Source organism: Pelodiscus sinensis, unplaced genomic scaffold, assembly GCF_049634645.1.
Source record: "Pelodiscus sinensis isolate JC-2024 unplaced genomic scaffold, ASM4963464v1 ctg84, whole genome shotgun sequence".
Taxonomy (NCBI): Eukaryota; Metazoa; Chordata; order Testudines; family Trionychidae; genus Pelodiscus; species Pelodiscus sinensis.
Window position 1 is genome coordinate 509,704 of NW_027465889.1, and position 26,049 is coordinate 535,752.

The 26,049-nt window shown below is 67.8% G+C and overlaps 1 protein-coding gene across 4 annotated transcripts in view; it reads right to left on the minus strand.

The window, feature by feature from the left end:
• Positions 1-23,947, minus strand: part of LOC112544149 (dedicator of cytokinesis protein 2-like) — a 77,504-nt gene extending 53,557 nt beyond the window's left edge. Inside the window, exons 1-4 of one of the 4 annotated variants that reach the window (XM_075916055.1) lie at positions 23,630-23,947; positions 20,136-20,176; positions 11,788-11,878; positions 1,568-1,687 (exon numbers count right to left, since the gene is read on the minus strand). In XM_075916055.1, the coding sequence (XP_075772170.1) occupies positions 1,568-1,687; positions 11,788-11,878; positions 20,136-20,176; positions 23,630-23,680 (303 nt within the window). In that variant the 5' untranslated portion in view covers positions 23,681-23,947. The remainder of the gene's footprint in view (positions 1-1,567; positions 1,688-11,787; positions 11,879-20,135; positions 20,177-23,629) is intronic. The other 3 variants (XM_075916056.1, XM_075916054.1, XM_075916057.1) reach the window with 3 other exon arrangements.
• Positions 23,948-26,049: the final 2,102 nt, after the last annotated feature.

The following is a 26,049-nucleotide window of genomic DNA, read 5'->3' on the forward strand; positions in this document are numbered from 1 at the left end:
TTTGGGAATCTCCCCAATATCCTCAGCTGTGAAGACTGAAGCAAAGAATTCATTTAGCTTCTCCGCTATGACTTTATCATCTTTGAGTGCTCCTTTAGCATCTCGATTGTCCAAGGGCCCCACTGGTTGTTTAGGAGGCTTCCTGCTTCTGATGGATTTAAGAACATTTTACTATTACTTTTTGAAGTTTTGGCTAGCTGCTCTTCAAACTTCTTTTTGGCTTTTCTTATATTTTTACACTTAAATTGACAGTTTATGGTCCTTTCTATTTTCCTCACTGGGATTTGACTTCCACTTTTTCAAAGATATCTTTTTATCTGTCACTGCTTCTTTTACCTGTTGGTTGATAAGCCACGGTGGCACTTTTTTGGTTCTCTTATTGTGTTTTTTAATTTAGCATATATGTTTAAATCGGGCCTCTATTATGGTGTATTTGAAAAGTTTCCATGCATCTTGCAGAGATTTTACTTTTGTCACTGAACCTTTTAATTTCTGTTTAACTAACCTCCTCATTTTTGTGTAGTTCCCCTTTCTGAAATTAAACACCACAGTGTTGGGCTGCTGACGTGTTTTTCCCACCACAGGGATGTGAAATGTTATTACATTATATTCACTATTTCCAAGCAGGCCAGTTATAGTTATCACCTGAATCAGATCCTGCACTACACTTCGGACTAAATCAAGAATAGCTTCTCCCTTTGTGGGTTCCAGAACCAGCTGCTCTAAGAAGCAGTCAGTTAAGGTATCAAGAAACTTTATCGCTGCGTCCCATCCTGAGGTGACGTGTACCCAGTCAATATGGGGATAGTTGAAATCCCCCACTATTACTGAGTTTTTAAATTTGATAGCCTTTCTAATCTCCCTTAGCATTTCAGCGTCACTATCACTGTCCTGGTCAGGTGGTTGATAATAGATCCCTACAGCTATATTCTTATTATTGGAGCAGGGAATTCCTATCCATAGAGATTCTATGGAACATTTTGGCTCATTTAAGATTTTTACTTCATTTGATTCTACATTTTCTTTCATGTATAGTGCCCTCCCCCGCCAGCATGACCTGCTCTGTCCTTCCGATATATTTTGTACCCTGCTATGATTGTGTCCCACCGATTGTCCTCATTCCACCAAGTTTCTGTGATGCCTGTTATATCAATATCCACCTTTAATACGAGGCCCTCCAATTCACCCATCTCAGTATTTAGACTTCCAGCGTTTGCGTGTAGGCACTTTAAAAATTGGTCACTATTTATCTGTCTGCCCTTTCCTGACGTGAGACTCTTTTTCATTTGATTGGGTCTCATCTGATCTTATTCATACTTCCATGCTCTTCTCCTGACTAGACCATAGACTATCTCTATTAATAGACCCTCAGGCCCTGGGAGAGGTCTGGGGTGGGGGGAGAAGTCCAGCCATTGGGGAGGGGTCAAATCGTAGGAATGGGTCCAGGTGATGAGGAATGGGTCCGTGCTGCAGGGGAGAGCTCCAGGCCATGGGGGACAGGGGTACAGGCCATAGGGAAGGGATCGGGGCCATGGGGGCCCCCCTGTGCTGCAGCCCCTGATCTCACCTTGCCCTGGTCGAAGTAGTGGATGATCTGGTTGTAAAGCGCCTCCTTCAGCTGGCGCTGGGTGTGCAGGCTCTGGCTGTGTGCGCCCTGCATGGGGGCTGTATTCGGCTCGTCTGACCACTGGGGAGAGGCACACAGAGCCCATCGGCACAGAGCCTCCGGCCCACCAGGCACGCGACAGCTGGGCTATCCCTGACATCCCTGCAGCTGTGGGGCAGTGCCCTGGCTCCGCGCCTCGGGGCTCTGCGAACTGTACGCTCATTCCTCCCCTCGGGGCTCTGCATCCGGTATGCTCATTCCTCCCCTCGGGGCTCTACGCCCAGTACCCTCACTCCTCCCCTCAGGGCTCTGTGCCCGGTACCCTCACTCCTCCCCTCGGGGCTCTGCGCCCGGTACCCTCACTCCTCCCCTCGGGGCTCTGCATCCGGTACGCTGACTCCGTCCCTCGGGGCTCTACGCCCGGTACGCTGACTCCGTCCCTCGGGGCTCTACGCCCGGTACGCTGACTCCTCCCCTCGGGGCTCTGCGCCCGGTACGCTGACTCCTCCCCTCGGGGCTCTGCGCCCGGTACGCTGACTCCTCCCCTCGGGGCTCTGCGCCCGGTACGCTGACTCCGTCCCTCGGGGCTCTGCGCCCGGTACGCTGACTCCTCCCCTCGGGGCTCTACGCCCGGTACCCTCACTCCTCCCCTCGGGGCTCTACGCCCGGTACCCTCACTCCTCCCCTCGGGGCTCTGCGCCCGGTACGCTGACTCCTCCCCTCGGGGCTCTACGCCCGGTACCCTCACTCCTCCCCTTGGGGCTCTGTGCCCGGTACGCTGACTCCTCCCCTCGGGGCTCTACGCCCGGTACCCTCACTCCTCCCCTCGGGGCTCTACGCCCGGTACCCTCACTCCGTCCCTCGGGGCTCTACGCCCGGTACGCTGACTCCTCCCCTCGGGGCTCTACGCCCGGTACTCTGACTCCACTCCTCAGGGCTCTGCGCCCGGTACGCTGACTCCGTCCCTCGGGGCTCTGCGCCCGGTACGCTGACTCCTCCCCTCGGGGCTCTACGCCCGGTACCCTCACTCCTCCCCTCGGGGCTCTACGCCCGGTACCCTCACTCCTCCCCTCGGGGCTCTGCGCCCGGTACGCTGACTCCTCCCCTCGGGGCTCTACGCCCGGTACCCTCACTCCTCCCCTCGGGGCTCTGTGCCCGGTACGCTGACTCCTCCCCTCGGGGCTCTACGCCCGGTACCCTCACTCCTCCCCTCGGGGCTCTGCGCCCGGTACCCTCACTCCTCCCCTCGGGGCTCTACGCCCGGTACCCTCACTCCGTCCCTCGGGGCTCTACGCCCGGTACGCTGACTCCGTCCCTCGGGGCTCTGCGCCCGGTACGCTGACTCCTCCCCTCGGGGCTCTGCGCCCGGTACCCTCACTCCTCCCCTCGGGGCTCTACGCCCGGTACCCTCACTCCGTCCCTCGGGGCTCTACGCCCGGTACGCTGACTCCGTCCCTCGGGGCTCTACGCCCGGTACCCTCACTCCGTCCCTCGGGGCTCTACGCCCGGTACGCTGACTCCTCCCCTCGGGGCTCTACGCCTGGTACCCTCACTCCTCCCCTCGGGGCTCTACGCCCGGTACGCTGACTCCTCCCCTCGGGGCTCTACGCCCGGTACGCTGACTCCGTCCCTCGGGGCTCTACGCCCGGTACCCTCACTCCTCCCCTCGGGGCTCTACGCCCGGTACCCTCACTCCGTCCCTCGGGGCTCTACGCCCGGTACGCTGACTCCGTCCCTCGGGGCTCTGCGCCCGGTACGCTGACTCCTCCCCTCGGGGCTCTGCGCCCGGTACCCTCACTCCTCCCCTCGGGGCTCTACGCCCGGTACCCTCACTCCGTCCCTCGGGGCTCTACGCCCGGTACGCTGACTCCGTCCCTCGGGGCTCTACGCCCGGTACCCTCACTCCGTCCCTCGGGGCTCTACGCCCGGTACGCTGACTCCTCCCCTCGGGGCTCTACGCCTGGTACCCTCACTCCTCCCCTCGGGGCTCTGCGCCCGGTACGCTGACTCCTCCCCTCGGGGCTCTACGCCCGGTACCCTCACTCCTCCCCTCGGGGCTCTGCGCCCGGTACGCTGACTCCTCCCCTCGGGGCTCTGCGCCCGGTACGCTGACTCCTCCCCTCGGGGCTCTACGCCCGGTACCCTCACTCCTCCCCTCGGGGCTCTGCGCCCGGTACGCTGACTCCTCCCCTCGGGGCTCTACGCCCGGTACCCTCACTCCTCCCCTCGGGGCTCTGTGCCCGGTACGCTCACTCCGTCCCTCGGGGCTCTACGCCCGGTACCCTCACTCCTCCCCTCGGGGCTCTGCGCCCGGTACCCTCACTCCTCCCCTCGGGGCTCTGCACCCGGTACGCTGACTCCTCCCCTCGGGGCTCTACGCCCGGTACGCTGACTCCTCCCCTCGGGGCTCTGCGCCCGGTACGCTGACTCCTCCCCTCGGGGCTCTACGCCCGGTACCCTCACTCCGTCCCTCGGGGCTCTACGCCCGGTACGCTGACTCCTCCCCTCGGGGCTCTGCGCCCGGTACCCTCACTCCTCCCCTCGGGGCTCTGCGCCCGGTACCCTCACTCCGTCCCTCGGGGCTCTGCGCCCGGTACGCTGACTCCTCCCCTCGGGGCTCTGCGCCCGGTACCCTCACTCCTCCCCTCGGGGCTCTGCGCCCGGTACCCTCACTCCTCCCCTCGGGGCTCTGCGCCCGGTACGCTGACTCCGTCCCTCGGGGCTCTACGCCTGGTACGCTGACTCCGTCCCTCGGGGCTCTACGCCCGGTACGCTGACTCCTCCCCTCGGGGCTCTGCACCCGGTACGCTGACTCCTCCCCTCGGGGCTCTACGCCCAGTACCCTCACTCCTCCCCTCGGGGCTCTGCGCCCGGTACGCTGCAGCAGCAGCTGGTGCCCCCCCAACCTTGAGGAGCCGGGCGTTCAGCAGCAGTGGGTGCCCCCCTACCTTGAGGAGCCGGGCGTTCAGCAGCAGTGGGTGCCCCCCCCCTACCTTGAGGAGCCGGGTGTTCAGCAGCAGTGGGTGCCCCCCCTACCTTGAGGAGCCGGGTGTTCAGCAGCAGTGGGTGCCCCCCCTACCTTGAGGAGCCGGGAGTTCAGCAGCAGTGGGTGCCCCCCCTACCTTGAGGAGCCGGGAGTTCAGCAGCAGTGGGTGCCCCCCCCCTACCTTGAGGAGCCGGGCGTTCAGCAGCAGTGGGTGCCCCCCCCCTACCTTGAGGAGCCGGGTGTTCAGTAGCAGTGGGTGCCCCCCCCTACCTTGAGGAGCCGGGCGTTCAGTAGCAGTGGGTGCCCCCCCCCTACCTTGAGGAGCCGGGTGTTCAGCAGCAGTGGGTGCCCCCCCCCTACCTTGAGGAGCCGGGCGTTCAGCAGCAGTGGGTGCCCCCCTACCTTGAGGAGCCGGGTGTTCAGCAGCAGTGGGTGCCCCCCCCCACCTTGAGGAGCCGGGCGTTCAGCAGCAGTGGGTGCCCCCCCCTACCTTGAGGAGCCGGGTGTTCAGCAGCAGTGGGTGCCCCCCCCCTACCTTGAGGAGCCGGGTGTTCAGTAGCAGTGGGTGCCCCCCCCTACCTTGAGGAGCCGGGCGTTCAGTAGCAGTGGGTGCCCCCCCCCCTACCTTGAGGAGCCGGGTGTTCAGCAGCAGTGGGTGCCCCCCCCCCTACCTTGAGGAGCCGGGCGTTCAGCAGCAGTGGGTGCCCCCCCCCTACCTTGAGGAGCCGGGCGTGCAGCAGCAGTGGGTGCCCCCCCCCTACCTTGAGGAGCCGGGCGTTCAGCAGCAGTGGGTGCCCCCCTACCTTGAGGAGCCGGGCGTTCAGTAGCAGTGGGTGCCCCCCCCCTACCTTGAGGAGCCGGGCGTGCAGCAGCAGTGGGTGCCCCCCCCTACCTTGAGGAGCCGGGTGTTCAGCAGCAGCTGGTGCCCCCCTACCTTGAGGAGCCGGGCGTTCAGCAGCAGTGGGTGCCCCCCCTACCTTGAGGAGCCGGGTGTTCAGCAGCAGTGGGTGCCCCCCTACGTTGAGGAGCCGGGCGTTCAGCAGCAGTGGGTGCCCCCCCCCTACCTTGAGGAGCCGGGCGTTCAGCAGCAGTGGGTGCCCCCCCCCTACCTTGAGGAGCCGGGCGTTCAGCAGCAGTGGGTGCCCCCCCCACCTTGAGGAGCCGGGCGTTCAGCAGCAGTGGGTGCCCCCCTACCTTGAGGAGCCGGGCGTTCAGCAGCAGTGGGTGCCCCCCCCCACCTTGAGGAGCCGGGCGTTCAGCAGCAGTGGGTGCCCCCCTACCTTGAGGAGCCGGGCGTTCAGCAGCAGTGGGTGCCCCCCCTACCTTGAGGAGCCGGGTGTTCAGCAGCAGTGGGTGCCCCCCCCTACCTTGAGGAGCTGGGTGTTCAGCAGCAGTGGGTGCCCCCCCTACCTTGAGGAGCCGGGTGTTCAGCAGCAGTGGGTGCCCCCCCCCTACCTTGAGGAGCCGGGCGTTCAGCAGCAGTGGGTGCCCCCCCCCCTACCTTGAGGAGCCGGGCGTTCAGCAGCAGTGGGTGCCCCCCTACGTTGAGGAGTCGGGTGTTCAGCAGCAGTGGGTGCCCCCCTACCTTGAGGAGCCGGGCGTTCAGCAGCAGTGGGTGCCCCCCCTACCTTGAGGAGCCGGGCGTTCAGTAGCAGTGGGTGCCCCCCTACCTTGAGGAGCCGGGTGTTCAGCAGCAGTGGGTGCCCCCCTACCTTGAGGAGCCGGGTGTTCAGCAGCAGTGGGTGCCCCCCCCCACCTTGAGGAGCCGGGCGTTCAGCAGCAGTGGGTGCCCCCCCCCACCTTGAGGAGCCGGGCGTTCAGCAGCAGTGGGTGCCCCCCCCTACCTTGAGGAGCCGGGTGTTCAGCAGCAGTGGGTGCCCCCCCCCTACCTTGAGGAGCCGGGTGTTCAGTAGCAGTGGGTGCCCCCCCCTACCTTGAGGAGCCGGGCGTTCAGTAGCAGTGGGTGCCCCCCCCCCACCTTGAGGAGCCGGGTGTTCAGCAGCAGTGGGTGCCCCCCCCCCTACCTTGAGGAGCCGGGCGTTCAGCAGCAGTGGGTGCCCCCCCCCTACCTTGAGGAGCCGGGCGTGCAGCAGCAGTGGGTGCCCCCCCCCTACCTTGAGGAGCCGGGCGTTCAGCAGCAGTGGGTGCCCCCCCCCCTACCTTGAGGAGCCGGGCGTTCAGTAGCAGTGGGTGCCCCCCTACCTTGAGGAGCCGGGTGTTCAGCAGCAGTGGGTGCCCCCCTACCTTGAGGAGCCGGGTGTTCAGCAGCAGTGGGTGCCCCCCCCCACCTTGAGGAGCCGGGCGTTCAGCAGCAGTGGGTGCCCCCCCCTACCTTGAGGAGCCGGGTGTTCAGCAGCAGTGGGTGCCCCCCCCCTACCTTGAGGAGCCGGGTGTTCAGCAGCAGTGGGTGCCCCCCCCCACCTTGAGGAGCCGGGCGTTCAGCAGCAGTGGGTGCCCCCCCCTACCTTGAGGAGCCGGGTGTTCAGCAGCAGTGGGTGCCCCCCCCCTACCTTGAGGAGCCGGGTGTTCAGTAGCAGTGGGTGCCCCCCCCTACCTTGAGGAGCCGGGCGTTCAGTAGCAGTGGGTGCCCCCCCCCCACCTTGAGGAGCCGGGTGTTCAGCAGCAGTGGGTGCCCCCCCCCCTACCTTGAGGAGCCGGGCGTTCAGCAGCAGTGGGTGCCCCCCCCCTACCTTGAGGAGCCGGGCGTGCAGCAGCAGTGGGTGCCCCCCCCCTACCTTGAGGAGCCGGGCGTTCAGCAGCAGTGGGTGCCCCCCTACCTTGAGGAGCCGGGCGTTCAGTAGCAGTGGGTGCCCCCCCCCTACCTTGAGGAGCCGGGCGTGCAGCAGCAGTGGGTGCCCCCCCCCTACCTTGAGGAGCCGGGTGTTCAGTAGCAGTGGGTGCCCCCCCCTACCTTGAGGAGCCGGGCGTTCAGTAGCAGTGGGTGCCCCCCCCCTACCTTGAGGAGCCGGGTGTTCAGCAGCAGTGGGTGCCCCCCCCCTACCTTGAGGAGCCGGGCGTTCAGCAGCAGTGGGTGCCCCCCTACCTTGAGGAGCCGGGTGTTCAGCAGCAGTGGGTGCCCCCCCCCACCTTGAGGAGCCGGGCGTTCAGCAGCAGTGGGTGCCCCCCCCTACCTTGAGGAGCCGGGTGTTCAGCAGCAGTGGGTGCCCCCCCCCTACCTTGAGGAGCCGGGTGTTCAGTAGCAGTGGGTGCCCCCCCCTACCTTGAGGAGCCGGGCGTTCAGTAGCAGTGGGTGCCCCCCCCCCTACCTTGAGGAGCCGGGTGTTCAGCAGCAGTGGGTGCCCCCCCCCCTACCTTGAGGAGCCGGGCGTTCAGCAGCAGTGGGTGCCCCCCCCCTACCTTGAGGAGCCGGGCGTGCAGCAGCAGTGGGTGCCCCCCCCCTACCTTGAGGAGCCGGGCGTTCAGCAGCAGTGGGTGCCCCCCTACCTTGAGGAGCCGGGCGTTCAGTAGCAGTGGGTGCCCCCCCCCTACCTTGAGGAGCCGGGCGTGCAGCAGCAGTGGGTGCCCCCCCCTACCTTGAGGAGCCGGGTGTTCAGCAGCAGCTGGTGCCCCCCTACCTTGAGGAGCCGGGCGTTCAGCAGCAGTGGGTGCCCCCCCTACCTTGAGGAGCCGGGTGTTCAGCAGCAGTGGGTGCCCCCCTACGTTGAGGAGCCGGGCGTTCAGCAGCAGTGGGTGCCCCCCCCCTACCTTGAGGAGCCGGGCGTTCAGCAGCAGTGGGTGCCCCCCCCCTACCTTGAGGAGCCGGGCGTTCAGCAGCAGTGGGTGCCCCCCCCACCTTGAGGAGCCGGGCGTTCAGCAGCAGTGGGTGCCCCCCTACCTTGAGGAGCCGGGCGTTCAGCAGCAGTGGGTGCCCCCCCCCACCTTGAGGAGCCGGGCGTTCAGCAGCAGTGGGTGCCCCCCTACCTTGAGGAGCCGGGCGTTCAGCAGCAGTGGGTGCCCCCCCTACCTTGAGGAGCCGGGTGTTCAGCAGCAGTGGGTGCCCCCCCCTACCTTGAGGAGCCGGGTGTTCAGCAGCAGTGGGTGCCCCCCCTACCTTGAGGAGCCGGGTGTTCAGCAGCAGTGGGTGCCCCCCCCCTACCTTGAGGAGCCGGGCGTTCAGCAGCAGTGGGTGCCCCCCCCCCTACCTTGAGGAGCCGGGCGTTCAGCAGCAGTGGGTGCCCCCCTACGTTGAGGAGTCGGGTGTTCAGCAGCAGTGGGTGCCCCCCTACCTTGAGGAGCCGGGCGTTCAGCAGCAGTGGGTGCCCCCCCTACCTTGAGGAGCCGGGCGTTCAGTAGCAGTGGGTGCCCCCCTACCTTGAGGAGCCGGGTGTTCAGCAGCAGTGGGTGCCCCCCTACCTTGAGGAGCCGGGTGTTCAGCAGCAGTGGGTGCCCCCCCCCACCTTGAGGAGCCGGGCGTTCAGCAGCAGTGGGTGCCCCCCCCTACCTTGAGGAGCCGGGTGTTCAGCAGCAGTGGGTGCCCCCCCCCTACCTTGAGGAGCCGGGTGTTCAGCAGCAGTGGGTGCCCCCCCCCACCTTGAGGAGCCGGGCGTTCAGCAGCAGTGGGTGCCCCCCCCTACCTTGAGGAGCCGGGTGTTCAGCAGCAGTGGGTGCCCCCCCCCTACCTTGAGGAGCCGGGTGTTCAGTAGCAGTGGGTGCCCCCCCCTACCTTGAGGAGCCGGGCGTTCAGTAGCAGTGGGTGCCCCCCCCCCACCTTGAGGAGCCGGGTGTTCAGCAGCAGTGGGTGCCCCCCCCCCTACCTTGAGGAGCCGGGCGTTCAGCAGCAGTGGGTGCCCCCCCCCTACCTTGAGGAGCCGGGCGTGCAGCAGCAGTGGGTGCCCCCCCCCTACCTTGAGGAGCCGGGCGTTCAGCAGCAGTGGGTGCCCCCCTACCTTGAGGAGCCGGGCGTTCAGTAGCAGTGGGTGCCCCCCCCCTACCTTGAGGAGCCGGGCGTGCAGCAGCAGTGGGTGCCCCCCCCTACCTTGAGGAGCCGGGTGTTCAGCAGCAGCTGGTGCCCCCCTACCTTGAGGAGCCGGGCGTTCAGCAGCAGTGGGTGCCCCCCCTACCTTGAGGAGCCGGGTGTTCAGCAGCAGTGGGTGCCCCCCTACGTTGAGGAGCCGGGCGTTCAGCAGCAGTGGGTGCCCCCCCCCTACCTTGAGGAGCCGGGCGTTCAGCAGCAGTGGGTGCCCCCCCCCTACCTTGAGGAGCCGGGCGTTCAGCAGCAGTGGGTGCCCCCCCCACCTTGAGGAGCCGGGCGTTCAGCAGCAGTGGGTGCCCCCCTACCTTGAGGAGCCGGGCGTTCAGCAGCAGTGGGTGCCCCCCCCCACCTTGAGGAGCCGGGCGTTCAGCAGCAGTGGGTGCCCCCCTACCTTGAGGAGCCGGGCGTTCAGCAGCAGTGGGTGCCCCCCCTACCTTGAGGAGCCGGGTGTTCAGCAGCAGTGGGTGCCCCCCCCTACCTTGAGGAGCCGGGTGTTCAGCAGCAGTGGGTGCCCCCCCTACCTTGAGGAGCCGGGTGTTCAGCAGCAGTGGGTGCCCCCCCCCTACCTTGAGGAGCCGGGCGTTCAGCAGCAGTGGGTGCCCCCCCCCCTACCTTGAGGAGCCGGGCGTTCAGCAGCAGTGGGTGCCCCCCTACGTTGAGGAGTCGGGTGTTCAGCAGCAGTGGGTGCCCCCCTACCTTGAGGAGCCGGGCGTTCAGCAGCAGTGGGTGCCCCCCCTACCTTGAGGAGCCGGGCGTTCAGTAGCAGTGGGTGCCCCCCTACCTTGAGGAGCCGGGTGTTCAGCAGCAGTGGGTGCCCCCCTACCTTGAGGAGCCGGGCGTTCAGCAGCAGTGGGTGCCCCCCCCTACCTTGAGGAGCCGGGCGTTCAGTAGCAGTGGGTGCCCCCCTACCTTGAGGAGCCGGGTGTTCAGCAGCAGTGGGTGCCCCCCCTACCTTGAGGAGCCGGGCGTTCAGCAGCAGTGGGTGCCCCCCCCTACCTTGAGGAGCCGGGCGTTCAGCAGCAGTGGGTGCCCCCCTACCTTGAGGAGCCGGGCGTTCAGCAGCAGTGGGTGCTCCCCCCTACCTTGAGGAGCCGGGTGTTCAGCAGCAGTGGGTGCCCCCCTACCTTGAGGAGCCGGGTGTTCAGCAGCAGTGGGTGCCCCCCTACCTTGAGGAGCCGGGCGTTCAGCAGCAGTGGGTGCCCCCCCTACCTTGAGGAGCCGGGCGTTCAGCAGCAGTGGGTGCCCCCCCCCCTACCTTGAGGAGCCGGGCGTTCAGCAGCAGTGGGTGCCCCCCCCCTACCTTGAGGAGCCGGGCGTTCAGCAGCAGTGGGTGCCCCCCCTACCTTGAGGAGCCGGGCGTTCAGCAGCAGTGGGTGCCCCCCCCTACCTTGAGGAGCCGGGCGTTCAGCAGCAGTGGGTGCCCCCCCCCCTACCTTGAGGAGCCGGGTGTTCAGCAGCAGTGGGTGCCCCCCTACCTTGAGGAGCCGGGCGTTCAGCAGCAGTGGGTGCCCCCCCCCTACCTTGAGGAGCCGGGTGTTCAGCAGCAGTTGGTGCCCCCCCCCTACCTTGAGGAGCCGGGTGTTCAGCAGCAGTGGGTGCCCCCCCCTACCTTGAGGAGCCGGGTGTTCAGTAGCAGTGGGTGCCCCCCCCTACCTTGAGGAGCCGGGTGTTCAGCAGCAGTGGGTGCCCCCCCCTACCTTGAGGAGTCGGGTGTTCAGCAGCAGTGGGTGCCCCCTCTACCTTGAGGAGCCGGGTGTTCAGCAGCAGTGGGTGCCCCCCCTACCTTGAGGAGCCGGGCGTTCAGCAGCAGTGGGTGCCCCCCCCCCTACCTTGAGGAGCCGGGCGTTGAGCAGCAGTGGGTGCCCCCCCCCTACCTTGAGGAGCCGGGCGTTCAGCAGCAGTGGGTGCCCCCCCCCCTACCTTGAGGAGCCGGGTGTTCAGCAGCAGTGGGTGCCCCCCCTACCTTGAGGAGCCGGGCGTTCAGCAGCAGTGGGTGCCCCCCTACCTTGAGGAGCCGGGCGTGCAGCAGCAGTGGGTGCCCCCCTACCTTGAGGAGCCGGGCGTTCAGCAGCAGTGGGTGCCCCCCCCCTACCTTGAGGAGCCGGGTGTTCAGCAGCAGTGGGTGCCCCCCCTACCTTGAGGAGCCGGGCGTTCAGCAGCAGTGGGTGCCCCCCCCCTACCTTGAGGAGCCGGGCGTTCAGCAGCAGTGGGTGCCCCCCCTACCTTGAGGAGCCGGGCGTGCAGCAGCAGCGTGTAGGCTGCCTCCGTGTAGTTTTCGTAGCTGACATGCAGGTCCTTGAGCTTGTAGAGGTACCTGGGAAGGAGGGTACCTGGGGTCAGTGCTCTCGGGGGGCGGGGCCCATGCTGGCTCACAAGGGCGCCTGGCTGACATGGGCCCAGGCCTGCCCCCTCTGCCATGTGGCCGATGCTAGGGCCAGGGCCGGGGGAAATCCCAGCAGCCCCAGCTCGCCCTGAGGCCGCAGAAGCAAAGAAGCTTCTCCCAGTCGTCACTGCGCCCAGGTGCCACCCAGAGGGGGAAGGGCCAGCGGGGCTGCCCATTGCTGGGCCCACAGGGCTCCTGGAGAAGCTGGAGCCACCTCTCGCCAGCGTCTCCCCCAGCGGGGCAGGCCTGGGCTCCGGGAACGCCTGGGGGGTGGCTCGTTCTGGGGCCTGGCTCCCCCTTGAGAGCGCGGTGCCAGGACCTGGGCAGCAACCGCCCCCTCGCAGCACAGTGCTGCCCGCGTGGCTGGCACCAGCCGTGCATGAGCCGTAGCTGCCGCCTCAGACAGTCCCAGGAGAGGGCAGGACAGCGCCAGCAGCAGGGGCCCCTCCCCAGGCTGGGCTCCAGTGACAACCAGTCTGCACTACGCTGTGTCCCTGGGAGCCAAGAGCCCTTCGGTTCCACTTGCTGGCTGAGAGGCCCATCCGGCTGTGGCTGCAGCTCGCCGCCCTGCTGTGACGTAGTGGGGGTACCTGGCTGGTTTCTATGCTGCTGGCTCTGGGGGAACCCCCACTGGCTGCCGTGGGGACCACGACCCAGCAAAACAGGATGAGTCACTATGCAAACCAGTGTGGCCAGACACCCCCCATGGAGAGGAACAAAGGAAGGTGGAATGCTGCCCTGGCTGGGGGGCAGGGCTGGAGGTGAGTGAGTGAGTTGCTGGCTGTCTGAGAGCATGGAGGAGACAGCCTAGGGAAAGGGGCTGGAGTTTAGGGGCCCAGTCTCCCCCATCTCAAGGGGGCCTGAGGCATCCTAGCCCAGCTCTGTGACCAGATTCCATCTGTGCTGTGCTGTATCCTGGAGAGGCAATAAACTTCCTCTATTCCACCGGCTGGTGCAGTCTGTTTGTGCCATTTCGGGGTGCAGGAGACGGGGGACCCCCAACGCGCCGTCACACTGGTGTCAGGAGCGGGATGCACTGCACCCCGTGGATGGAGCTTCCAGCGGTGAGCGACAAGGCGCTGTAGAAGCAAGAGCCCTGGAGCCAGGTGTGCTGGGGACAGAGCGAAGTGGTTCCGGGGAATCGTGGGGCGCTGCAGCACTAGACTGGTGAGTCTGCACCGAGAGGCCCAGCGGGCAGATGGCCTACGCCCAACTCTTGAAAGCAGAGCTGGTGGGGCTGTGCAGAGAGAGGGGCTTGCCTGTGCGGAAAGCAGCCATGGCCCAGCTGATTACCCAGCTGGAAGAGAATGACCAGCCACAGGGCCAGGATCTTGTCCCCAGGGGAGGCAGCCAGACCCCCCCTGAGAGTGTGTCAGGCTCAGAGAGGGGGGGAGCGCTGGAACCCACCGGAGAGATGAGACTGCTACCCCCGGGAGGCCTGCAAGCCGAAGCCCATCTAGGGCAGGGGCCAGCCCAGCGGAGCAGCAGCGGCTGGAGATCCAGCTGCGGATCAAGGAATTGGAAGTAGAGGACTGAGAGAAGGAGCGCCAGGACCGAGAGAAGGAGCGCCAAGATCGAGAGAGGGAGCGCCAAGATCGAGAGAAGGAGCGCGAGGATCGAGAGAGGCAGCGACAACATGAGTTGGCCATGGCAGAGCGGAGAACCGGCGGGGCACCGGCTGTGCCAAGTGCGGATGGGCCCCAAGGTCCCAGGACTGCCAGACGCTTGGAGAGGCTCGTGGTGGCCCAATTGAAGGACATAGGCGACATAGACGGGTTCCTCAGCTCCTTTGAGAGGGCCTGTGGACTGCAATGGGTCCCCCCAGCTGACTGGCTGCAGGAGCTCGTCCCCGCACTGAACCAGGAGGCGGCCGGAGTGCTCAGTCAGCTGGAGGACCTACAGCCAGGGGATTACAACCGAGTCAAGGAGGCCCTGCTGCACAAGTTCGGGCTGACCCCCGAGATGTACAGGAAGAAGTTCCGGGGGGTAAAGAAAGGGCCACGGGAGACTTATGTGGATCTGGCCTCCTGCCTGTCGCAATACGGCCGCAAGTGGGTGTCACGTTGCTGAAGTGGAGGGAAGCAGCCAGATCGCTGCTGCACCCCTAGGTGGGGGTGTTGGCCCCAGAAATTGGTATGGGGGGAGCCATGTGGGGTACTGAATGGGAGATTATTGTTTGTTGATCTTATGTACGCTATTTATGTGAGTGTAGAATGTCTATGTGTGTAGGTAGGAATCTGTAATCTGTGTGGAAGCTGAATATTTCTGTGAATGTGGTTAAGCATGGCTATGGACAGGCTGAGTAGCAAAGCCCTGTGGAACAATGGCTCTCAATAGGCTATGGACACACCCAAAGAATGGGATTTGTCACCTGAGGGCAGCCAGCAGGGAACATAGAGATTGGCCTCTGACCAGGTGACTTGCTGCATACAAGAAGAGGCCAGGAAGGGGATAAAAGAGGCCATGTGGTCGATGCCATTTTGTTCTCAGCTCAGCACTTCATCCCAGAGGCAGCACTGCAGGGATTGAAGAGCCCGGAAGACCTGTGAACCCATCCTGATCGTAGGATGTGCAATAAGAACTTTTAAACCAGCAGCTGTAACATCTCTGCTAGAGCCTGCATTGAGAACTGGGAGACTCGGTGCATGTAACGTACTGTACTTTAATAACCTTACTCTCATGCTTTTCTTTCCTGTAATAATAAACCTTTAGATATAGATTCTAAAGGATTGGCCCAGCGTGATTTGTGGGTAAGGTGTGACGGCGCGTTGGGGGTTCCCCGTCTCCTGCACCCCAAAATGGCACAAACAGACTGCACCAGCCAGTGGAATTGAGGGTGGTTTATTGCTCCTCCAGCACAGCGCAGCACAGATGTAATCTGGTCACAGGAACTGGTCTAGGATGCCTCAGGCCCCCTTGAGATGGGGGAGACTGGGCCCCTAAACTCCAGCCCCTTCTCCTAGGCTCTCCTCCATGCCCTCCGACAGCCAGCAACCAACTCCCTAACTTCCAGCCCTGCCCCCCAGCCAAGGCAGCATTCCACCTTCCTTTGTTCCTCTCCATGGGGGGTGTCTGGCCACTGGTTTGCATAGTGACTCATCCTGTTTTGCTGGGTTGTGGTACCCACGGCAGCCAGTGGGGGTTCCCCCAGAGCCAGCAGCATAGAAACCAGCCAGGTACCCCCACTACGTCACAGTTCTCCCCCCTCCGAGAGCGAACTGAGCAGGGTCACTCCGCTCGTGACCTGGGGAAGTTCGGGTCCTCTGCGTGGGAACCCGCCCTGGGGACATGGGTGCTCCCCTTGACTCGGGCCGGCCGTGGCGAGGCCCCACATGAATTGGCTTCCCTCTGTCCACTCGCCGCCCCGCTCCAGGGCGACTGGCACAGGCCTGTCCTCGGGGGTCACACCCACCCTTCCGCTGGCCTTGATCTCTGGCCAGGGTCTCTCGGGCCGGGGCCATGAGCCCAGCGAGCCTTCTCTGGACAGCTAGGGCGGCTTCCACCCCCGATGCTCCATCCAGGGAGGACTTCCCCTCCCATAACTCTCTCAGCGAGCCCAGAGGCTCCTCTATCTGGGGTAGGGACCCCCAAGCCGCTTTCCTCCTGTCTTGGGCCTTCCTGCCCCTCTGGCAGGAGTCACAGGACCGGCAGTACCGCTGCACGGCTGTAAAGATTCCCGGCCAATAGAAGTGCTGGAGCAGCTTCAGCCGGGTGCTCCGGATCCCCCGGTGGCCCCCAACGGGGGAATCGTGGGCCAAATACAGCAGCTTGAGGCGATACTTTCGGGGGACGACCAGCTGCCGCTGGACACCCCATGCCCTCACCTTCCTGGGGGGAAGCCATTCACGGAACAGGAGTCCACGCTCCCGCAGGAATCTCTCCTGGCCACCTCTCCCCCGGGGCCAAGCTGCACGGAGGCCAGCCTGGTCCCTCAGCCTCTGCAAGGAGGGGTCTGCCTGCACCTCAGCCTGGAATTCAGCTGCTGAGGCAGGGATCGGGACCTGTCCCCCACCTCTGCCTAGGTCCGGAGTCCCAGCCTGGCTGGACCCCGTGTCCACTGGGATGGGACCCTGAGGATGCTGCCAGGAGTCCTTCCCTGGACCCACGTTGTCAGCCCCCCGCTGGCTCTGGCTCCGGGTAGTGACTAGAGCCCGCTGGGATTCATGGGGCCACTCCTCTAGGTCATTCCCCATCAGCACCTCGGTGGGCAAGTGCGGGTGCACCCCCACTTCCTTGAGGCCTTCCTTCGCCCCCCATTTCAGATGCACCCTGGCTACAGGCACCTTAAACGGGGACCCGTCTATGCCCTTCAGGGTCAGCTGCGCGTGGGGTAGTATCCGCTCCTGGGCCACTATGTCAGATCGGGCCAGAGTCACCTCCGCCCCCGTGTCCCAGAAGCCCGTCACCTTCCTACCATCCACCTCCAGGGGTATGAGGCACTCGCTCCGCAGGGGCCGTCCTGCCCCCACCCGGTACACGGAGAAATCCGCCTCCTGAGAATCAGACCTCCCAGGGGAGGTGCACTGAGCATCCTTCCCCTCTCTCTGAGCTGAGGTTTGCCTGCCAGCCCCTGCCTCTGGGGCAGCCTGCCCTTCCTCCCGCCCCAGCCAGTTAACCCTGGACAGTCCCCGGTCCTGGGACCTGGTGCACTGAGCCCTCTTGTGGCCTTTTTGCCCACAGCGATGGCAAGTTAGGCTTTGGGCTGTCTCTGTCCAGGCCCTGGCTGGTTCTCTGGGGCGCAGACGACCTGTTCCTTGGTCTCGCCCCGTAGTTGACTCCCTCCGTCGCTCAGCCGAGATCCGGTCTCTGCGCGGTTCCCTTTCTCTCCGGGACTCCCGTTCACACCCGGACCGGCTCTCCGTGAACTCGTCCGCCAGTCTCCCAGCCTCCTGGGGGTTCTCTGGTCTCCGGTCCTTGAGCCACAGCCTCAGTTTGGGTGGGCACGCTTCATAGAACTGCTCCATCATGACCAGCTTGAGCAGCTCCTCTGCGGTCTGGGCTCCAACTCCAGACACCCACTTGCGGCAGTATTGCGCCAGGCGGGAGGCCAGGTCCACATAGGTCTCCCGTGGCCCTTTCTGTACCCCCCGGAACTTCTTCCTGTATATCTCGGGGGTCAGCCCGAACTTGTGCAGCAGGGCCTCCTTGACTCGGTTGTAATCCCCTGGCTGTAGGTCCTCCAGCTGACTGAGCACTCCGGCCGCCTCCTGGTTCAGTGCGGGGATGAGCTCCTGCAGCCAGTCAGCTGGGGGGACCCGTTGCAGCCCACAGGCCCTCTCAAAGGCGCTGAGGAACCCGTCTATGTCACCCATGTCCTTCAGTTGGGCCACCACGAGCCTCTCCAAGCGTCTGGCAGTCCTGGGACCCTGGGGCCCATCCGCACTTGGCGCAGCCGGTGCCCCGCCGGTTCTCCGCTCTGCCATGGCCAGCTCATGCTGTCGCTGCCTCTCTCGATCCTGGCGCTCCTTCTCTCGGTCCTCTACTTCCAATTCCCTGATCCGCAGCTGGATCTCCAGCCGCCGCAGCTCCGCTGGGCTGGCCCCTGCCCTAGATGGGCTACGGCTTGCAGGCCTCCCGGGAGACGCTGTCTCATCTCTCCGGTGGGTTCCAGCGCTCCTCCCCCTCTCTGAGCCTGACACACTCTCAGGGGGGGGTCTGGCTGCTTCCCCTGGGGACAAGATCCTGGCCCTGTGGCTGGTCATTATCTTCCAGCTGGGTAATCAGCTGGGCCTTGGTTGCTTTCTGCACAGGCAAGCCCCTCTCTCTGCACAGCCCCACCAGCTCTGCCTTCAAGAGTCGGGCGTAGGCCATCTGCCCGCTGGGCCCCTCGGTGCAGACTCACCAGTCTAGTGCTGCAGCGCCCCACAATTCCCAGGAACCGCTTCGCTCTGTCTCCAGCACGCCTGGCTCCAGGGCTCTTGCTTCTACTGCGCCTTGTCGCTTGCCGCTGGAAGCTCCATCCACGGGGTGCAGTGGATCCCACTTCTGACACCAGTGTGACGGCGCGTTGGGGGTTCCCCGTCTCCTGCACCCCAAAATGGCACAAACAGACTGCACCAGCCAGTGGAATTGAGGGTGGTTTATTGCTCCTCCAGCACAGCGCAGCACAGATGTAATCTGGTCACAGGAACTGGGCTAGGATGCCTCAGGCCCCCTTGAGATGGGGGAGACTGGGCCCCTAAACTCCAGCCCCTTCTCCTAGGCTCTCCTCCATGCCCTCCGACAGCCAGCAACCAACTCCCTAACTTCCAGCCCTGCCCCCCAGCCAAGGCAGCATTCCACCTTCCTTTGTTCCTCTCCATGGGGGGTGTCTGGCCACTGGTTTGCATAGTGACTCATCCTGTTTTGCTGGGTCGTGGTACCCACGGCAGCCAGTGGGGGTTCCCCCAGAGCCAGCAGCATAGAAACCAGCCAGGTACCCCCACTACGTCACACGGCTCTCACGGACCGAGGGCGCACGTCTCTCACGGACCGAGGGGGCACGGCTCTCACGTACCGAGGGCGCACTGCTCTCATGGACCGAGGGCGCACGGCTCTCACGGACCGAGGGCGCACGACCCTCACGGAGCCTGGGGTGCACGGCTCTCCCGGACCGAGGACACACGGCTCTCACGGACCGAGGGCACACGGCTCTCACGGACTGAGGGCACACGGCTCTCACGTACCGAGGGCGCACTGCTCTCACGTACCGATGTCACACGGCTCTCACGGACTGAGGGCACACGGCTCTCACGTACCGATGTCACACGGCTCTCACGGACTGAGGGCACACGGCTCTCACGTATCGAGGGCGCACTGCTCTCACGTACCGATGTCACACGGCTCTCACGGACCGAGGGCGCTCGGCTCTCACGTACCGGGGGCGCACTGCTCTCACGGACCGAGGGCGCACTGCTCTCACGTACCGATGTGACATGGCTCTCACGGACCGAGGGCGCACGGCTCTCACGGACCGAGGGCGCAGGGCTCTCACGGACCGAGGGCGCACTGCTCTCACGTACCGATGTGACATGGCTCTCACGGACCGAGGGCGCACGGCTCTCACGGACCGAGGGCGCACGGCTCTCACGGACCGAGGGCGCACGACTCTCACGGAGCCTGGGGCGCATGGCTCTCCTGGACCGAGGACACACGGCTCTCACGGACTGAGGGCACACGGCTCTCATGGACTGAGGGCACACGGCTCTCAAGTACCGAGGGCGTACTGCTCTCACGTACCGATGTCACACGGCTCTCACGGACCGAGGGCGCACGTCTCTCACGGACCGAGGGGGCACGGCTCTCACGGACCGAGGGCACACGGCTCTCACGGAGCCTGGGGCGCACGGCTCTCACGGACCGAGGGCGCACGGCTCTCACGGACCGAGGGCACACGGTTCTCACGGACCAAGGGCACACGGCTCTCACGGACCGAGGGCGCACGGCTCTCACGGACCGAGGGCACACGGCTCTCACGGACCGAGGGCGCACTGCTCTCACGGACCGAGGGCGCACGGCTCTCACGGACCGAGGGCGCACGGCTCTCACGGAGCCTGGGGCGCACGGCTCTCACGGACCGAGGGCGCACGGCTCTCACGTACCGATGTCACACGGCTCTCACGGACTGAGGGCACACGGCTCTCACGGACCGAGGGCCCACGGCTCTCACGGACCGAGGGCGCACGGCTCTCACGGACCGAGGGCGCACGGCTCTCACGTACCGATGTCACACGGCTCTCACGGACCGAGGGCACACGGCTCTCACGGACCGAGGGCGCACGGCTCTCACGGACCGAGGGCACACGGCTCTCACGGACTGAGGGCACACGGCTCTCACGGACCGAGGGCGCACGGCTCTCACGGACCGATGTCACACGGCTCTCACGGACCGATGTCACACGGCTCTCACGGACCGAGGGCACACGGCTCTCACGGACTGAGGGCACACGGCTCTCACGTACCGAGGGCACACGGCTCTCACGGACCGAGGGCGCACGGCTCTCACGTACCGATGTCACACGGCTCTCACGGACCGAGGGCGCACGGCTCTCACGGACCGAGGGCGCACGGCTCTCACGGACCGAGGGCGCACGGCTCTCACGGACCGAGGGCGCACGGCTCTCACGGACCGAGGGCGCACGGCTCTCACGGACCCGGGGCCATGGATCAAATGGCCCTCAGGACCTGGCTCCAATGGACGTGATCTCACCTGATGTACATGGCCCGGCGGTCGATCTCCTTGTAGAAGTTCTGCGGGAGGAAAGGGAGATGCAGGAGGTGCCCAAGAGCTCTGGGCTAGGTCTGCAGAGGGACGCTGCTGCCTGCATGTGGACACCTGAGACCCCATGGGAACCACCGCCCTGACCTGGGCTCCCAGCTCCCCACACAATGGGGCGGAGAGGGCCTGGCCGCTGAGAGTTGGTCCCATAGGAGCCTCTGACAGCCAATGGGAGATGCCGACCAGAGGGGTGGGGTCCCAGTCCTGCCTATCTTCCTGAACCCGGCAGTCATGGCTCGCACCCTCGCTGTGGCTGCCCTGGTTCAACTCCCCCTTGGCCAGATTGGAGCAGGGGGTCCCCTATTCATGGAGCCATGGAGTGGGGGGGGGCAGGGCTCCCAGCATCTCCTGCTGCAGCCACTGCCCCACGGAAATATCTCTGCTACCCCCTATGCCAGGGCAGCTCCCAGTGCTCGTGGACAGCAGAGGCTGCCCAGTGCTGGGGGCGGGAGCTGCCCAGGCAGAGGCAGAGAGTCCGGGAGGAGTTGTCCAGGGAGAGGCGGGGGGGAGCTGCCCAGGCAGAGGCAGAGAGTCCGGGAGGAGTTGTCCAGGGAGAGGCGGGGGGGCAGGTAGGAGCTGCCCAGGCAGAGGCGGGGGGGAGGGGTTGCCCAGGGAGAGGCGGGGGGGCAGGTAGGAGCTGCCCAGGCAGAGGCGGGGGGGTGGGTTGCCCAGGGAGAGGCGGGGGGGCGGGTAGGAGCTGCCCAGGCAGAGGCAGGTGGGAGCTGCCCAGGGAGAGGCGGGGGGGCGGGTAGGAGCTGCCCAGGCAGAGGCGGGTGGGAGCTGCCCAGGCAGAGGCGGGGGGGTGGGTAGGAGCTGCCCAGGCAGAGGCGGGTGGGAGCTGCCCAGGCAGAGGCGGGGGGGTGGGTAGGAGCTGCCCAGGCAGAGGCGGGGGGGTGGGTTGCCCAGGGAGAGGCGGGGGGGTGGGTAGGAGCTGCCCAGGCAGAGGCGGGGGGGTGGGTTGCCCAGGCAGAGGCGGGGGGGTGGGTTGCCCAGGGAGAGGCGGGGCGGGGCGGGCGGCAGAGGCGGGGGTGTGGGTTGCCCAGGGAGAGGCGGGGGGAGCTGCCCAGGGAGAGGCGGGATGGGGGGGGGGTGGGAGCTGCCCAGGAGCTGCCGGGCTGGGGGCAGGAGCTGTCCACGGAGAGGCAGGGCGGGGCGGGGGGCAGAGGCGGGGGGGAGCTGCCCAGGGAGAGGCGGGGGGGCAGGTAGGAGCTGCCCAGGCAGAGGCGGGGGGGTGGGTTGCCGAGGGAGAGGCGGGGCGGGGCGGGGGGCAGAGGCGGGGGGCGGGTTGCCCAGGGAGAGGCGGGACGGGGGGCAGAGGCGGGGGGGCGGGTTGCCCAAGGAGAGGCGGGACGGGGGGCAGAGGCGGGGGGCGGGTTGCCCAAGGAGAGGCGGGACGGGGGGCAGAGGCGGGGGGCGGGTTGCCCGGGGAGAGGCGGGACGGGGGGCAGAGGCGGGGGGCGGGTTGCCCAAGGAGAGGCGGGACGGGGGGCAGAGGCGGGGGGCAGAGGCGGGGGGCGGGTTGCCCAGGGAGAGGCGGGACGGGGGGCAGAGGCGGGGGGCGGGTTGCCCGGGGAGAGGCGGGGCGGAGGGCAGAGGCGGGGGGGCGGGTTGCCCAGGGAGAGGCGGGGCGGGGGGCAGAGGCGGGGGGGCGGGTTGCCCGGGGAGAGGCGGGGCGGGGGGCAGAGGCGGGGGGGCAGGTTGCCCAAGGAGAGGCGGGACGGGGGGCAGAGGCGGGGGGGCGGGTTGCCCAAGGAGAGGCGGGGCGGGGGGCAGAGGCGGGGGGCGGGTTGCCCAAGGAGAGGCGGGGCGGGGGGCAGAGGCGGGGGGGCAGGTTGCCCAAGGAGAGGCGGGACGGGGGGCAGAGGCGGGGGGCGGGTTGCCCAAGGAGAGGCGGGACGGGGGGCAGAGGCGGGGGGGCGGGTTGCCCGGGGAGAGGCGGGGCGGGGGGCAGAGGCGGGGGGGCAGGTTGCCCAAGGAGAGGCGGGACGGGGGGCAGAGGCGGGGGGGCGGGTTGCCCAAGGAGAGGCGGGGCGGGGGGCAGAGGCGGGGGGGCAGGTTGCCCAAGGAGAGGCGGGGCGGGGGGCAGAGGCGGGGGGGCGGGTTGCCCAAGGAGAGGCGGGGCGGGGGGCAGAGGCAGGGGGGTGGGTCGCCCAGGGAGAGGCAGGGCGGGGGGCAGAGGCGGGGGGCGGGTCACCCAGGGAGAGGCGGGGCGGGGGGCAGAGGCGGGGGGGCGGGCTGCCCGGGGAGAGGCGGGGGGCAGAGGCGGGGGGCGGGCTGCCCGGGGAGAGGCGGGGGGCAGAGGCGGGGGGCGGGCTGCCCGGGGAGAGGCGGGGGGCAGAGGCGGGGGGCGGGCTGCCCGGGGAGAGGCGGGGCGGGGGGCAGAGACGGGGGGTGGGTTGCCCGGGGAGAGGCGGGGCGGGGGGCAGAGGCGGGGGGCGGGTCACCCAGGGAGAGGCGGGGCGGGGGGCAGAGGCGGGGGGCGGGTCACCCAGGGAGAGGCGGGGCGGGGGGCAGAGGCGGGGGGGCGGGTCACCCAGGGAGAGGCGGGGCGGGGGCAGAGGCGGGGGGGCGGGTTGCCCAAGGAGAGGCGGGGCGGGGGGCCGAGGCGGGGGGGCGGGTTGCCCAAGGAGAGGCGGGGCGGGGGGCAGAGGCGGGGGGCGGGCTGCCCGGGGAGAGGCGGGGCGGGGGGCAGAGACGGGGGGTGGGTTGCCCGGGGAGAGGCGGGGCGGGGGGCAGAGGCGGGGGGCGGGTCACCCAGGGAGAGGCGGGGCGGGGGGCCGAGGCGGGGGGGCGGGTTGCCCAAGGAGAGGCGGGACGGGGGGCAGAGGCGGGGGGGCAGGTTGCCCAAGGAGAGGCGGGACGGGGGGCAGAGGCGGGGGGGCAGGTTGCCCAAGGAGAGGCGGGGCGGGGGGCAGAGGCGGGGGGGCAGGTTGCCCAAGGAGAGGCGGGACGGGGGGCAGAGGCGGGGGGCGGGTTGCCCAAGGAGAGGCGGGGGGGGGCAGAGGCGGGGGGGCGGGTTGCCCAAGGAGAGGCGGGGCGGGGGGCAGAGGCGGGGGGGGCGGGTTGCCCAAGGAGAGGCGGGGCGGGGGGCAGATGCGGGGGGGCGGGTTGCCCAGGGAGAGGCGGGGGGGGGGCAGAGGCGGGGGGGCGGGTTGCCCAGGGAGAGGCGGGGCGGGGGGCAGAGGCGGGGGGGCGGGTTGCCCAAGGAGAGGCGGGACGGGGGGCAGAGGCGGGGGGGCGGGTTGCCCAGGGAGAGGCGGGGCGGAGGGCAGAGGCGGGGGGCGGGTTGCCCAAGGAGAGGCGGGGCGGGGGGCAGAGGCGGGGGGGCGGGTTGCCCAAGGAGAGGCGGGGCGGGGGGCAGAGGCGGGGGGGCGGGTTGCCCGGGGAGAGGCGGGGGGCAGAGGCGGGGGGCGCCGGGGACCCACCAGCAGGTTGACGGTGCAGCTCATGCTGTAGGTTTTGTTCTCGTCGTTCATGACGGCCCGATAGTCCAGCAGCCGCTCCAGGAGGCCGGTGACCAGGGCCACGAAGGTCTCCCCAGGCTTGGCCAGCTGGGGGTGATCCCTGCAGCAGGTGAGGAGGCTGGAGGGGAACAGAGAGATTCACACCTCTGCTCCCCACAACCATCCCCCCCAGGGGCCTCTGGCTCCCGCTGCGGCCTGGCGCCCCCCGCAGGCTGGGCCGACTCCACACAGCAGGAGAAAGGAGACCCCTGGTGCGTGGCCAATGACGGCTCCTCCCGCCGGTCCCATCCCAGCGGGGGCGCTGTGTGTGTGTGTGTGTGGGGGGGGTCTCCCGGCTCCTCCCGCCCGTCCCAGCCCAGTGGGGGCGCTGCGTGTGTGTGTGTGTGTGGGGGTCTCCCGGCTCCTCCCGCCCGTCCCCTCCCAGTGGGGGCGCTGTGTGTGTGTGTGTGGGGGGGGGGTCTCCCGGCTCCTCCCGCCCGTCCCCTCCCAGCGGGGGCGCTGTGTGTGTGTGTGGGGGGGGTCTCCTGGCTCCTCCCTCCCGTCCCATCCCAGCGGGGGCGCTGCGTGTGTGTGTGTGTGGGGGTCTCCCGGCTCCTCCCGCCCGTCCCATCCCAGCGGGGGCGCTGTGTGTGTGTGTGGGGGGGGGGGTCTCCCGGCTCCTCCCGCCCGTCCCCTCCCAGCGGGGGCGCTGTGTGTGTGTGTGTGTGGGGGGGGTCTCCCGGCTCCTCCCGCCCGTCCCCTCCCAGCGGGGGCGCTGTGTGTGTGTGGGGGGGGGTCTCCTGGCTCCTCCCTCCCGTCCCATCCCAGCGGGGGCGCTGCGTGTGTGTGTGTGGGGGGGTCTCCCGGCTCCTCCCGCCCGTCCCGTCCCAGCGGGGGCCCTGTGTGTGTGTGTGTGTGGGGGGTCTCCCGGCTCCTCCCGCCCGTCCCCTCCCAGCGGGGGCGCTGTGTGTGTGTGTGTGTGTGGGGGGGGGTCTCCCGGCTCCTCCCGCCCGTCCCCTCCCAGCGGGGGCGCTGTGTGTGTGTGTGTGTGGGGGGGGTCTCCCGGCTCCTCCCGCCCGTCCCCTCCCAGCGGGGGCGCTGTGTGTGTGTGTGTGGGGGGTCTCCCGGCTCCTCCCGCCCGTCCCATCCCATCCCAGCGGGGGCACTGTGTGTGGGGGGGGGGTCTCCCGGCTCCTCCCGCCCATCCCCTCCCAGCGGGGGCGCTGTGTGTGTGTGTGTGGGGGGGGTCTCCCGGCTCCTCCCGCCCGTCCCATCCCATCCCAGCGGGGGCACTGTGTGTGTGGGGGGGGTCTCCCAGCTCCTCCCACCCGTCCCCTCCCAGCGGGGACACTGTGTGTGTGTGTGTGTGTGTGTGCGTGTGGGGGGGGGGGGGTCTCCCGGCTCCTCCCGCCCGTCCCCTCCCAGCGGGGACACTGTGTGTGTGTGTGTGGGGGGGGCGTCTCCCGGCTCCTCCAACCCGTCCCATCCCAGCGGGGGCGCTGTGTGTGTGTGGCGGGGGGGGGGGTCTCCCGGCTCCTCCCGCCCGTCCCGTCCCAGCAGGGGCGCTGTGTGTGTGTGTGTGTGGGGGGAGGGTCTCCCGGCTCCTCCCTCCCGTCCTGTTCCAGCGGTGGCGCTGTGTGTGTGTGTGTGTGGCGGGGGGGGGGGTGTCTCCCGGCTCCTCCCGCCCGTCCCATCCCAATGGGGGCACTGTGTGTGTGTGTGTGTGGCGGGGGGGGTCTCCCGGCTCCTCCCACTCGTCCCATCCCAGCGGGGGCCCTGTGTGTGTGTGTGTGTGGCGGGGGGGGGTCTCCCGGCTCCTCCCACCCGTCCCGTCCCGTCCCAGGGGGGGGGGTCTCCCAGCTCCTCCCACCCGTCCCGTCCCAGGCGGGGGGTCTCCCGGCTCCTCCCACCCGTCCCGTCCCGGGGGGGGGGTCTCCCGGCTCCTCCCGCCCGTCCCATCCCAACGGGGGCACTGTGTGTGTGTGTGTGCGGCGGGGGGGGTCTCCCGGCTCCTCCCACTCGTCCCGTCCCAGCGGGGGCCCTGTGTGTGTGTGGGGGGGGGTCTCCCGGCTCCTCCCACCCGTCCCGTCCCGGGGGGGGGGGTCTCCCGGCTCCTCCCGCCCGTCCCGTCCCAGCGGGGGCACTGTGTGTGTGTGGGGGGGGGGGTCTCCCGGCTCCTCCCGCCCGTCCCGTCCCAGCGGGGGGCGCTGTGTGTGTGTGTGTGGGGGGGGTCTCCCGGCTCCTCCCGCCCGTCCCGTCCCAGCGGGGGCCCTGTGTGTGTGTGTGTGTGTGTGGGGGTCTCCCGGCTCCTCCCACCCGTCCCGTCCCGTCCCGGGGGGGGGGTCTCCCCGGCTCCTCCCGCCCGTCTCGTCCCAGCGGGGGCGCTGTGTGTGTGTGTGTGG